Source organism: Typopeltis vanoorti, chromosome 17 (genome assembly GCF_054136105.1).
Source record: "Typopeltis vanoorti isolate ZY-2024b chromosome 17, IOZ_Tvanoo_1.0, whole genome shotgun sequence".
Taxonomy (NCBI): Eukaryota; Metazoa; Arthropoda; class Arachnida; order Uropygi; family Thelyphonidae; genus Typopeltis; species Typopeltis vanoorti.
The window spans coordinates 103,725,554-103,740,891 of NC_143565.1; the positions used below are offsets into that span (position 1 = coordinate 103,725,554).

General features: G+C 32.4%; 1 protein-coding gene across 3 annotated transcripts in view; it reads right to left on the minus strand.

Annotated features, from left to right (window-relative positions):
• LOC150097730 (protein numb-like) overlaps nucleotides 1-15,338 on the minus strand; it is a 356,060-nt gene that overhangs the window by 62,162 nt on the left and 278,560 nt on the right. For all 3 annotated transcript variants that reach the window (XM_090406728.1, XM_090406730.1, XM_090406727.1), the window contains exons 4-5: nucleotides 12,623-12,700; nucleotides 1,245-1,385 (exon numbers count right to left, since the gene is read on the minus strand). In XM_090406728.1, coding sequence (XP_090262854.1) covers nucleotides 1,245-1,385; nucleotides 12,623-12,700 — 219 coding nt within the window. The remainder of the gene's footprint in view (nucleotides 1-1,244; nucleotides 1,386-12,622; nucleotides 12,701-15,338) is intronic.

The following is a 15,338-nucleotide window of genomic DNA, read 5'->3' on the forward strand; positions in this document are numbered from 1 at the left end:
TGTATTAAACTTATCAAGATTTGGAAAACTAATTCTTAGGCCTCCTGTCCAACAGCACATAGAGGGTATCCCTCACAGGTCCTTATGCTTTCAGTCTAATTTTTCACCAACTATTTTGTGCATTATTGTGTACAGCTCTGCAATTTTAATGTTGTTTCTGATGATGTCTCAGTGACAGAGACAAAATATAAGATTGAGCAAACTTGTGCTTATTTATATAACCTTATGAGTTCAATATAGCAAAAATAACCACAGGAAAGTTTTAGAATAATACTCTGTTCTGGAAATGTCATCCCAAATTGATAGAAGATGATATGATTGTCGCCAACTCATACACATCCAACCAATGGATTTTTAATTAGTCATCAAACTAGAATTTTGTTCACTATTTTATCAAGTCTGTTTAGCAGAAGATGATGAAAGGACACAGCATGCACAGGACTAGTGTTCAAAAAAAAACTAAGCTTCAAAATTATTACTTATTATTTTTTTAATGTGCATTCCATTGAAAAGTTGTAAACATATACATGATTGCTGTGATTGAGCTAAGGATCAGACAATCCAATTCCACTGTTCTAAAAGACAAAATATGGGAAATTTTCAGGCCCAGACTAAATAAGGTTAGGCTCATACTAGGTAATAAAATTGATCTCATCTCATTTTCCTTTTACCCTCTTTTACCTTGCGGTGTCGAGAGTTTATTAATCATCGGACCTCAAACCATTCACAGGATAAGGTGGTCAAGACCTACGCCCTGGTGTATCCTATGTCCATATTGTTACGTTCTCAAAGCCAGTTTGCCTGCTTTGTGGGATGAAAAACCCCAGGATAAACTGTCCTGAGATGAAAAACCCCAGGATAAAAATCCTACTGTCCATGCCCAAGACCGGCTAACTTGGCTATGGCTGAGGAAGATCCTTCAGCTCCTCACGTCACAGACAGGAATCGAACCTAGGACACTCCTTCCCCAGGCATATGGTTGAGAAGCGCACAGCCACAAGGCTAACCACATGGACTAAAATTGATTTCTTATATAATATTTATAAATGGAACAGTTATAGCTAAGATGGTATCAATGATGCCTTCTGGTTGGAAAAAATCTGGATTCAAATCCAATTTATTTATTTATTCATGTATACAGAATAGCAGTAAAAATGGTTACATGTAAATAAACTGCACACGAACACTGAGAAAAAGTTTAGTTTGAAAACTCTCTTAACAAGCTCACCAATGTCTCCACTTACTGAGTCTTTTATGGCAAGGAATCCATGGCACATCCATCTACGTGTGGTTCCGTCTCGACAAATATAAGAAAATCCTTTTTCATGATTTCTATCTGGTGCACAAAAAGACACTTTTTCAATAGTTTGATCTACTAATAATCCCTGCAAATAAAAAAACACAATCTGTTAGTATATGTAAACCAAATTCTACAGAACAATTTCAAATTAATATTCATATATACATATTTTTTTTTGAGCAGAAGTCCATTTCACATTCAATGTCTTAACAAACCATGAAAAATAACATGCAAGAAATATACTAAAGGGGGGGGGGATTAAATATACAGATAGCTATCCTACAACACAGCGTTAGGTTCCTATAAAACTTTGTGTAATGCAAAATTTACAACTTTCTTTTACATGGTCATAAATTTTTAGTGCCTCTCGTTAAATTGTACTGATCTATTTTTTTACTTCCACCATCAATTCAAATAGAGGCATATGCTGGTCATATGACATGTTAGATTCCAGACCATCATCATATAGCGAATCACTGCCTTTTCATTAAACCAACTTGTATATGCATATAATGATTTAATAACATTTTAAAGTCATATATGTGCATAAACGACAAAAATACAGCATTTATTTAAATCAGATATACAAACAAAAAATTTAGAACAATTTTTGCAAACGAAAACGTTATTCTGAATAGTATTTTTGACTTAAGGGAACATACCAACCAGTGTTCAATATACTATTGTTACCACTTTAATAATTAAAATCATAGTTATATAATGTAACAGATTTATGTGTCGTCTTCTTTTCACTGGAAGCAATAGCATTCTTACTTTTAATTTTATCTGCCATTATTAACAACAATAAAACAGTTATAATTTTTTTCTAATTCACAGCAAAACACCAAAACACGAATAAAACACTCCAGGAGAACTGTGCATTGAGTGATTCATGAGAGCATCATGTCACTAAAACTGTTTGTATAAGTGAATACAGTCATATAAATAGACATTGGTCATAAATGAAAAGCATCGTATGAGTAGAATGTAACAAAGTGAAGTATTGGAAAACAGCAAATTATTGTATTGGATGTCCCCCCCCCCCCCAAGTTTTTCAACTACTGGTGCTCAGGAATGAGCTGTTATATTTGTGGAAATGGAAGATCTTGTAACAGCAGTTCTAATTTTATGTTCATTTTCATTTTCTCTTGTTACTTCATTTAAATTTAAACATTTTGGTATGTATGATCTAAAATTTGTGTTTTGATTCTAGAATAATAAAGTTTCTTTTGAGTAGCGCTTTTTTTTTTTTTTTTAACGAACAATTTAGGATTGGAATTTAATTCACAACAAAGAAATTAATCCAATACAGTTCTTACAAACAAAGCTTAGTAATATATACCCAGAAAAATTTATAAACAATCAAATAAAAACCAAAATAATCTTAAATATCATGAACTGCACAGTTCAAAATAACAACTTTGAATGATTGCAAACAAAGCTCAAATTCAATAGCACAGAACACAACACAGGCATTTTGCAATAATTTATTATTATTACCATATTTACTTGGATTAACTTGCACTTTTCCCCACAAAATTAAAGTTAAAAAATCACGGTGCGAGAAGATATATGCAAGGATTTTCAGAAACTATAACTTTTTCAGGAAAAACTTAAATTGACATTTATAATTAAATTCTGAGTATTCATTATAATTAACAATTGCTCACATTATTTATAAAATGAATGCATTTAAATTTTAATTATCAACATTATTTATGCGACTGGTCACTCACTTTCATCACACGATATATTTGAATCTTTAGCGACAATGCTAATTGTTGCTAAAGATTCAAATGAGTTGATATGCTAATTCTCTTCAACTGAATTCCAAAATATCTGCAACTTCCATAACGATATTCACTATCTATTTCTTGAAGTTTTAAACTTTGTGTGCGAGGTATATGCAAAACTTTTTAATTTCTTTTTTTGGAAAGAAGTGTGAGATATACGTGAGGGAGAGTTATATTTGAGTAAATACAGTATTTTATATTAGCATAATGGCTTGCAAGTTTATTATTTTGCATTAATATTATTACAAAGAATGAAAATGTTGAAAAGTTGTATCCAACATAATTGCAGCTGCAAAAAAGCTCAAAAACACTGTTATACAAGGTGTCATTTGTAATCATAGTAGAGCAAAGCTGTCAAGTATTGTCACACTTCTCTACCTGTTGTGCGTTATATGTGGGTTGCCTGTACTATTGATGAGTGCTTCCCAAACTCGTTTGCAAAAAATGTTTCCATGGAGGTTTGAAAAAGCAGAATAAATCATTGAGAGAAGAAGGGATCATTAGGGTGGTGCACCACCCTAAATATGGGAGCAATATTCTATGCCTGGTGGATTTGGGCTTTGTATAGAGTTAGCAGCTATATGATGATGCGAAAAAGTACACTAAGTTTTTTGGTAGCTGCAGAAGCTATAGCTGAAATATGGTTGTGCCAGGAAAGATCAAAAGTGTAGGTCAGTCCAAGAAGAGAAATCTGATCATGTTTGGATATCTCAGTATTATGGAGAGGGGGGGGGGTGACTTTCTTGCAAGAGATCAGGCAGTGAAGTTCACAACTTTATCCTTGCCCCACAGGAATATAGCTAGCAAATCTGAGTTCAGGTCCGTGGTTGTGGTAGATCTTGAGCATTCTAATACTTAAGCACTACAAGGTTTGTAGTGCTTAAGTATTAGAATGCTTAATTAAATATTTTATTTAATTAAGCATTCTAATACTTAATTAAAATGTCAGCAAAACTATGGATAGGATTGGAAGTCTGTGAGAGAGCAGGTCATTTATATACACGAGGAAGAGAGTGGGTGAAAGAACAGAACCCTGTGGGTACTCCTGCATGGGTGGGGAAATCTGAAAGAGTAAACTGTCCACCATGATGACATATAGTGAGCAACCAGTGAGAAAGTTGGCAATCCAGTTGGTTGCAGAGTGAGGAAGACCATAGGATGGCAGTTTGGTGAGTAGACCCCTGTGCCAAACCTGATCAAATGCTTTTGAAATGTTGAGGGCAACCACATGAGTTTTTCCAAATTTCTCCATGGCCTGAGTCCATAGGTGGGAGGCGAAAGCAAGAAGATCAGCCATAGATCACGAGTAGTGGAATCCATACTGCTGGTCACTGATTAGTTGGTATGTCTAGGTGATTCAAGAGTTGGTCCATATTTCAAGTGAAACTTTTGATTGCTTACACTTGAGTAAAGGAGGAAACAATTTTTCATCAAGTAGACAGAGTGAAAGAGGATAAGAAGAAGCTGATTCACAATCTGCTTTTGTTCTTACAGTTTTAGAAGAAAGTGAAGAAATGATACTGACCAATTCAATAGAACACTGACCATGGAAATACCCATAAAAGATTTATAAGGCAGAAACTCAATGTCTGAGAGAGACAGACCATCAATCAACAATTTGATTGTCCTCTTCTGAATAGCATCAATCGGTGTGCAGAGACATATGCTGAAAGGTGAATACTTAGCACTTCAGAAGAGAATGACAGTCAGTTCTCATCTAGCAAACATTTCCTAGTCCAGAGTTGTGAGCGTGCTGAACAAATGGAATTCCATAATTGATAACTCTAAATTCAGATGTGACAAGCTAGATCTAGAAGAAATACTGACTGGCAGGAGTCCACTTAACTCACTACTACTAAATTCAAGATCCTAGAGAATCTGTGGAGATGCAAGTAATTATAAGAAAATCCATAAGGTTGTTTACAACACAGAGAGCTGTATTTCAAAGGAATTTTCATGAGAGAGCTGCAGCTTAATGGCACTTCATTCAGAGCCTTAGTTAACAATAATAAATACCTATCACACTGAGTGGCACAGGCTAAGTTCACAGAACTATGGAATGTAGTGCAATGATGGCACTCTTCCATCTGATTTTTATTTTGTGTGTGTGTGTGTGTGACACATCTCACATACTGAAAAAGTTAAAATCAAACAAAACGGTAGTGATCAAAACTAATAGTATTGTCATAAATATTCGCTGTTCCCAAATAATTTCTGATAGTTGGCAGCTTAAGCATATTTGAATCAACCCCAACTCACAAACAACCAGAAGGCACTATGCCTCCTGATGCCATCTAAAATAGGTAGCACTATTATCCTCTTTATCTTTCATGCTTTTGAGGATGACTATGATTTGAAAAGGCAACAGTCCATAAAAGTTCATTCATATTCATTTATGGTGGCATTATGACTATTTAAGTGATACTGGTTGTCCAACAGAGTTCTAGATTTAGTTCTCAGAAAAAGATTCCTTTCTTCACCAATAGTATGATAACTTATAGCATTTTTATTCACTATTGACCACATTGTATTCTTCCTAAGGTCTATTCTTTTATAAATGTAAAGTTACTTTATATCTTCATCTTATACGCTTAGTTTAAATTCTTCATATACTATGAAAAAGTATAAGAATTTATGATATTCAGATTTTGGAATTTTGAAGGTAGATCTCCCATAGTAATTGCATTTTTTGACTTGAATTTTGATTTATTATTTTAAAACCACATCTTATGCCTTAAAGTACTTAACAGTCAAAGTTGAATAACTTGGAGACCTCAACATAGACTTTTAACGAATGCAGAAGAACCAGCAAGAGAGAGTTTCTGACATAATATCCAATCCTCATGTTCTCATGGTGCCTCACCGGTAGATGTCTACCTAAATACTGAACAAACAAGGATGGACTAGCAATTTGGGATTTAGTCAACCAAACTATATTCTGCCTAACTTAAACCAAAATAGCATAATGGTACAACATGACAGAATTTTATGCATGACTGGGGGCAACACCCAGTTAAACATGGTCTCAATGTATTTGTCCCAGAGTTCCATTTTAGCACCATCAAACATAAGAAGCATCAATGGAAAAGAAATGAAACTAGCAGAAGAATTAGGAATATGTATAAGATTGACATATCACATGTTACCCAAACAAAGAAGACAAAAAAAAAAAAAAAAAAAAGTGATATTTTTCTAAGTAAAAAATACAAGATGTTATATTCAAGCAATAACAGAGAAAAGGAGTACTTAATTATTCAAAACTAAATACAAAAATAACCTTGAATGGCAGGCAATATCAAGTAAAGATATGTGGGCAAATATCAGAATGGAAAACTGGACAATGAAATTTATTTGTGCCTCTAAGAAGTGGAAGAATTTTTCAGGGCATTAGAGCATTTTCAGGCAGCTGACACAAAGAAAATGAAAGGTTTTTCTTTGTATCAACTGCCTTCCTATTCATTTCCTGCTTTGCTGTTGGAGATCTAAACAGCAGAGTAGGAAATGATTATCATGCATGTTTTGAAAAATTTAGAGAAAAAAACACAAAGCTAATGCAAACAGTGACAGCATGGTAGAAGAAAACACTTGAAAAGAATGTAGTCAAAAATCTGAAATGTGGAAAGGCAGCTAGAGTAGATGATATGTAACTAAATATGCTCAAATATAGAGGTATAAAAGTTTTACAGTGGCTACACTGCTTGCATAATTCAGAAAGCCTGGTTAAAGGTCAAATTCCACATGACTGGAGTAGAGCTCATAGTGCAATCTGAAACAGGAAAATAAAAACTGAATCTGAAAATTACCACTGAGTGTTCCAAGTAAGATTTATGCATGTACTTCAAAAATCTTCAAGAAAAATTGTAAAAGGGAAGCGTGGAGAAGATGGAAGCTGGGTTAAGGTAAAATACAGGTTGTCAGGATCAGATTTTCATTTTAAAACAAAATAGCATCAACTGCAGAATTGTTAAAAATGAAGATATTAGAAAGGAACTTGACATTATTAGTATTCAGGAATGTGTCAGCAGAGCTCTGAGGTGGTATGGCCAATTAAATAGAATGGGTAAAGAAAGGCTAGCAAAACAGGTGCTTGATGTCAAGATGGCATGAAAGAGACCCAGAGGAAGACCAAGATCTAAGTGGATTGATTCAGTCAGAAATGCATTAGAAGCACAAAATGTTGGATATGACAATATTTGAGTATTCACAAGTAATAGATTGATTTGGAAGAAACTGGGAGTACATATCAGGAAATTTGATGATGATGATAGTTGAGAAATCATGGAAATACAACAAGGATCTTTTATATCAAAGATTTTGTAGAACTGGGAAAAAAATGCCAAGCGTAAATCTGTTTGAAATGTGACAGTAAAGGTGTAAATGGGACATTATATTGCACAACACAGTCAATATCCAGGTAAGCAATTTAGAATTGAAGGAGGTACAAGAAGATGGCCTGATGTTTGATCAGGTGTAAGACAAGGGTGCACCATCTCCACTATTACGTTATCTGTATGGATCACATTATGAAGGAGAGATGACATTATCTTTATCTAAACCTGATATCAAAATTGGAGATGTTAATATCAGCCTTTATAGGTGTTATACTCCGAAATAATTTATGAAGTACAAGTATGCAGGATTCCCTGACTAAATGGAATAATTAATGTAATAAATTTGGTATGAAAATCACCCACAAAAAGACAGGAACACTAAAAACATCAACTACACCTGAATGTAGAACAAGTAAAACATTTTAACTATTTAGACACAAAATAGCTGAAATATAACAAAAACAGATTGAAGCAGAGAAAAATTAGTCAAAAAAACAAACTAGCTGTATATAAGATAAGTTCAATTTTAATATGTTGACTTGAGAGCTCAGTTAGAAATATAACACTTGATCCAAGACTAGAGATCACAGATACAAGAGTTCTGATAAAGATATATCAATGTTGGTATCATATTAAAAATGAGGATATTAGCTAAACATTGTTAGCACTCAGGAATGTGTGAGGAGAGCTTGTCTCAGGTAGCATGGTCACTTAAATAGAATGAGAGAGGAAAGGTTTATCCAAAGCCAGTCTATAGATGGTACTATGGTAGTACAAGTTTTTATTTTGCCAGGAAGGCAGATGCATTTATACAGTAAGTGCAGGAGAGGCTTAGAAGACTGAAATATATGATCTGATAATATTGGAGTTGTGACAGTTAACAATTTAATTTGGAGGAAAATTGTTGATAGAAAGTCAGTAAAGATGTAATTTTGTTTATATAGGGCTATTGTGATATTCTGTATACTCCATGGCAGTTACATATCAAGAATTTGATGATCTTATACTGTAATTACAAATAAATTGTAGCCAAAAAGTAAGGTGATTGTAAAATTAAAAAGCTTGCTATCATATATTTATGATAATTATAATATTTATTTATAATATTATAATAATTATGATATTTATGACAACCTTTGCCAGCAAAGGTTGGTCGATTGGTAGAGCCTCTGCTACTAATGGCTTGCAAAAAGTTAAGCAAGTTTGAGCAGAGTTAGTAGTTGGAAGGGATTTAATCGTTCAATACTGTTGGTACACTCTCCCTCGACGAGTCTTTGGACTCCCTGGATGTGTCACATAATAATAATAATATTTATGTTCTCATTTGGTCTCTATAGCAGGATTATCAGTTTATCCAAAACCAGTCTATAGATAGTACTATGGTAGTAGTACTAGATTTCTAGACTTTTATTGTGAGATCCACATAAGAATACACACACACACTTATTCCACTTGTTATCAAAGCAATTTCACTTTTAAAGGATCTTTACTCTTAAAAGATACTACTTTAGTGGCTTCACCAATTTCCACATTGAAATCTTCTGTTATGTTTATATGATGTACTGAATACTTGAGGTCTAGTTCAGTGGCTGCAACAATAGATCTTTGTTAACATTTTAAATAAATGTAGCAGTTTCATTCACATGGTTACATCCACAAATGGGATTAGAAGTCACAACCTGTCAGTTGAAAAGCCAAGATGCTTTCCTCACCAATAATGCTAGTATCCATCTGAAATTCCTCCATATTTGAGCACTTCAGAAGAAATGTTCAAATATGAGGATATAAAAGTTTTTTTAGTGGCTACACTACATAACATGACCACAACATGCATGTAAATAGGTAGTATATTTATAAATTGCCAAGATTCTATAAAGCTCCCATATAATAAGAACTGCACATTGGTTTAAACTTGTATATTAATTAAATATAAGCCATTAACTTTTACTAGTTAATATCAAGAACCACAAATAGGTATATCGGTGAGATTTAAAGATTTTCTCAATCAATGAGAAAATCTTTAATTGCTTTCGACTATCATAACACAAAAGACTAAAAGCTTTTTATCAAATTTCTTTAAAATCAGTTTGTTACTTATTAGCTCTTTAATATGATCTGCTTTCACATTTTAGTTTAGGGCTCACTTCTAGTATTTTTTACTTCTCTCACTCACACACACACACACACACACACACACACACACACACACACACACACACACACACACACAAACTCATGTTTTTTTGCAAATCTTTCAGCACCAAGTGACCACAGCACTTCAGATTAAGTCTGATCATATAGTTCCTGTCTAACTTCATTTTTTAATATGGTTCTGGTCCAGCTCTCAGTTACATACTTTAAAAGTAGTTTGAATAGTTTTGTATGTTGTTAGGTGTTTTGGCTTTCTTATTTCATATAATTTCTTAAAATAGCTCATTATCCCAACCAACCTTATTATATTCTCTATTTTAAAAAAAGCAGCTGATGTTTCTGGTTTTTTGCTCATCTTTAAACTTTTTATTGCTTTAATGCTAATTTCAAATTTGTTACAGCAGCTGTTTAATTTAGTTAAAAAAGCTTGCATTTGAGAAGATAACATAAACTGAATAATACAAAGAACTAAGTAACATCTCTATTTCCAATTATGATTTTTTTCTTTAATAATACTTTAACAGTATGATCTTGATCATCATTATCATGATTGCCCATGGGTCCATGCCGATACTCTTTTCAGTATTCTTTGTCATTTCTCTCTGACCATTGCCAGGTGATTCAAATCCTATAAGTGTGAAGTGGTGTTCTTTCAACACCACTTCACATAATCTACCCATTCTCGTCTTGGTCATCATCTATTTATACCATCCATTGTACCAAACATCAAGGTATGATCTTTCTACTGTCATTCATCCTGCATATCCTAACCTCGGTAGATTACAAAAATAAAAATTGAGATAACAATGACATACTCAAATTTAATGTGAAACTTTGTTTCAGCAGATCATTTAATTCTAACTACCAGCCTGCAATGTATGTATAAGCTATATATAATACATTCCATCAAATTTGACCCGAAATAATTGGATATGCTATTAAATTCAAAGTGAAAAGTGAATCCTAACTGAAAAGTTAACAAATATTTAAAATGTGGAAAGGCAGCTGGAGTAGATGATACTTGACCAGAAATGCACAAATATGGAGGTCTGAAAGTTTTTCAGTGGCTACACTGTATAATTCAGAATGCATGATCAGGGTCAAATTACAGATGACTGATTCCAGATGAAGCATTGCCTAGTTAAATAAGGCCCCCCCCCCATCCTCCCTGCGTGAGTTACTGAGAAATTTCTCTAGTGAGTGTTCCATGTAATATTTATGCAAGAATACTAGAAAAGATGCTAGAAAGTAGAACATTTGAAGAACAAGCAGGATTCAGGACAAATACGATTGTCAAGATCACATTTTCATTCACATTCAGAACAAATATTTATGTTATATTTCTAAATAAATCTGGTCCAAGTCTGCAAGATTCCCTGACTAAATGGAATAACTACTGTAATAAATTTGGTATGAAAATCAGAAATACAAAGAATGAAAATAGACAAAAACATTTAAAATATCAACTGCATCCTGAATGGAGAACCTACAGAACAAATAAAACATTTCAGCTATTTAGACAATTTTTTTTTTTAATGGAGATAGCAAATTAACTATGGAAATAGAATTAGCAAAGCTGATATGGTAGGAAGTCAACTGATTAAATTTATAAGAAACAAAAGAGAAATTAGTCAAAATACTAAACTAGCTGTATATAAGACAGCATTCAAACCAATTTTAACATATAGATCTGGGTTAGAAATAAAACACTTGATCAAAGACCAGAGACCACAAATATGAGATTTCTGAGAAAGATTAGGGGGAGTGAACAGATAGCATCATTGGCACTATCCTATTAAAAATGAGGATATTAGGAAATAACTTCACACTGTTAGCAGAGCAGAATGTGTTAGAAGAGCTAATTTTTGTTGGTATGATCACTTAAACAGAATGGAGAGTTAGCATAAAAAGTGTTCTTTGCCAGGATGGCAAGAGGAAGACTCTCCCACAGGCAGACCATGATTTAGGTAAATTGATACAGTAAAAAAGCACCTTAGAGGACAGAAATATAACATTCAAAAATATTGGAGTCCTGATGGATACAAGATTAATTGGAGGAAAATTGTTAGTAGGAATTTAGTAATTACTTAACATTTTATGCAGTACTATCACATAATACCCTGTACATTCCTTAATGGCATATGTCAGGAATTTGATGATGACAAATATTTCAGAAATGAGTATATAAAACAAGGATCTGTATTTAAGTTTTGAGCCAAGATAAAAGCTGCTCAGAACATTATATTGAACAATGCAAAATCTATATTTAAATTAAAAAGTTAAAATTGAACAAATACAGGTATGTATTTTGTTCAATGTTTGTGTAAAATCAGGTGTAAGACAAGACACTATTACTGTTAATCATCATGTATATGAATCACATTATGAAAGAAAGTGGCATTAGATAGCAAAACTGGAGATGTTATTTTCAGTTTTTTTTTTTTTTTTTTAATGTAGATATTATACTCTTAAATAAATCCAGTACAAGTCTACAGGATTATTCCTAACTAAAATAAATATCTACTATAACAAATTTAGTATATGAAATCCACATTCAGTATTTTTGAAGACTTTATCAATACATATTTAATTGGAGTTTCCAAAGTTAATTATAATTTTGGTAATATGCTCCAGTCATTTAATTTTATATTCTACAATGGGGGAAAAATTAAAATTAATTAATTTAAAAAAAAAAGAAAACTTGAACAAGATAACTTGAGAGCCATTTATCAAGCACATCCAATTCTACAACTTTTTCTGTAAATATAAATTTGGATATTCATTTCAAGCTTTTAAAAGAAGCTTTACCATAAAAAATGCATCAATTGCTGGAAGATTGTATCCAATTCTCAATTCTATTAATATTTAAAATTTTTATTCAATTTATTAAAAGTATGCTAATATTTCCTTAAAAATATCAGTATGCTTTTAGAAAATAAATGTATATATTTTATAATTTAAATGTAATTGAAATGTATATAATTTATATAGATAAAGTGCAAATACTAAGGCTCTAATTACAAAGAAGGTCAAGCACAAAAACACACCTTGGTATCATCATCCACAACACGAAGCCCATCTCCAGTAACATACAACGTTCCTCTAATTGGCCGCCTCCTTGAATTCTGGAAGTTAAATCACTATAATAAAGTCTTTATGCACACATAAGTTATTATCTAAAAAAGATGACAAACAGGAGAGTAAAAAAAATTATCTTTATTATTAAAATTGTTAATTTGAACAAAAACAATTTATCCCAGAGGTCACTTAAGGGTCAAAGCTAGATAAATGGGAGGAGACTTCCACATTCCTTAAAGCAATGATGGACTTAGCTGACCAAATTGTGTTCTATATATTGGCTTAAATCAGAAACAAATATGATGGTACAACCAAGAAATTTCATTCCAGATAAAGATTGTCTAGTTAAATAATCCCCCCTCCCCTGATATTTTTGCCAGAGAAACAAGGTGAACATTAGAGTCAGCTACTGGAAGAAATTCAACATCAGCAAAATGGAAGATATCAATGTAAAAGAAGTCAAACTGGCAGGCAGAACAGCTAAGGAAATATCACGAGGACATACATCTAGCCCTTGATTTACCCCAACTCGAATTCCACAATTTCAGTTTGGCACAAAACCACAAATTTTCATTTTACACAGTTTAAGAAGAAAAAAAAATGTGTGTGTTATATTAAAAAGTCATGCAGGTACCCTATACCCCCCATTGTTATGGATTTTGTACCCATGAGTGTGTCATGCCAGTTATTTGACTGTTATGGTACACTGAGGCATCTGAAAGACATGTGTGAAATTTTTAGATGTAATAATTAAGCTGTAAATTAATAATATATTTTAACACATTATATAGAATGTGGATTTAAATGATTATCACTGTAAGCATATAAATAGTCCACCAGCTAATGTAAGTACCATTGCACTATTCATTAACGTAAATTGTTTGAAAATAACATAAGGAGAAAATTGCTCAAAACATCGCTCTATACTGTACCGCATCTTTAATTATAAAATGCTTACATGAAAAAAAAATTTTTTTTTTCATAGTGCATTTTATTATCCTTTATTTTTATGTATAGATATACAACAAAAATGTAAGTGTTAAATTTATTTTTAAAAATAAATAATATTTGAGTGTTAGGTTCACTCAAAATATATAATATTTTGAGTGAACCTATCCCCATTTTCTATAAAAATGTTAGAAAATGTTAAAAATGATTGAAAATTTTCGTTTACACAATACTTTTACAGGGTTAAATAACTTTATTTAAATAACTGGTATTATTTAAGCAAAGAAACAGGTGAGACGTGCTAAATAATAAATACAGGATGTTATATTTCAGCAATAGCGATCAAGGAAAGGAAGGAGTATTCTATACCGAACAGAAAGATTAACTTCTTGATTGGCAAGCAGTTTCAAGTAGTTATGCGAGAAATTTTCAATTTGGGGCAGTGGACAATGAAACTTCTTTGTGCCTGTAGCCCAAAGAACATGGAGAAATTTTTTTGAATTGTATGGAATTGTAATTGTATTTGAATTGTATGATTATACAAAAGGTAGGTAACAAAACAAACAGCAAGGTAGGAAGTAAACTGCAGGCATATAGAATTTTTGAAAAATTTAGAGTAAAGGGAAAAACAAATAATAATGGTAAGAGCCTGCTAGATTTCTGCTGAAGATATGGAATAGTCATCATTAACACCATTTAACATAAAAAGTATGCACTGATTCATACAGAGAGAAAACACAAGCAAAGTCCTACTGACTATATCATTGATAAAGTGATTTAGGACACAAGAGTATATAAAGGATTTGAAATCGAAAATAATCTTCATTTAGTTTTAAGCATAATAAAAATGAATATCATATTGAGAAGAAAATATGTCACAAAAGTTTAAAAAAAGCTGAAATAGAATAGCATTTACATGTGAACTGTTGACAACTATACAAATATTATTCAAGAGAAAACGAAAGAGTTAACAAGAATCAAACCTTAGAGTCTCAGTGGCAAACTCTGAAGAAAACATTGATTCAGCTAAGTGCATGAGATGAAGTTTTCTGCAAGGATCATCAGAACTCAAGGGTGGATGCAAGATGTTAAAGAGGCAGTCCTGGAAAAGAAGAAAGCATATCGAAAATTCCTAGCAAGTATGTTGTCCTCAGAGAATACACAGAAAAATGTAAGAAAGATAAGCTATCTAAGCATGCAAACTAGCTAAACAAAGTCACAGGAAGACTAAGAATATAAAAAAATGTTGCAAAATGTTCTGAAAGATTAAAAGTAGAGGAAAGAGTACATTAAAAGGAATTGGGAACTCTGGATATCCAGAGTAATTATCTTGGAACACTTAAATATGCAGTGACAGAATACTGGTAGAAAATATTCATGAAAAGTACAATCAGGAGCTGATCAGCACTTGAAGTAGAAAAAGCTATCAAAAGCCTGAAACGTGGAAAGACAGCAGGAGTAGATGATATTCAATGATGCTCAAATATGGATGTATAGAAGTTTTACAGTGGCTACACCACTGCATAATCCAAAAAGGCCCAATCAGGGTTGAATTCTGGATGATTGAAGTAGAGCTTTCATAGTACCCATATATATATATATATATATATATATATATATAAGTAAAGGGAAATAAAACTAGGAATTGCAGAAGAATGTCCTTACTGAATGTTTCCAAGGGATATTTACACAGGCATACTTGAGAAGATGATATGAATTGACAGGATAAGGATTTCA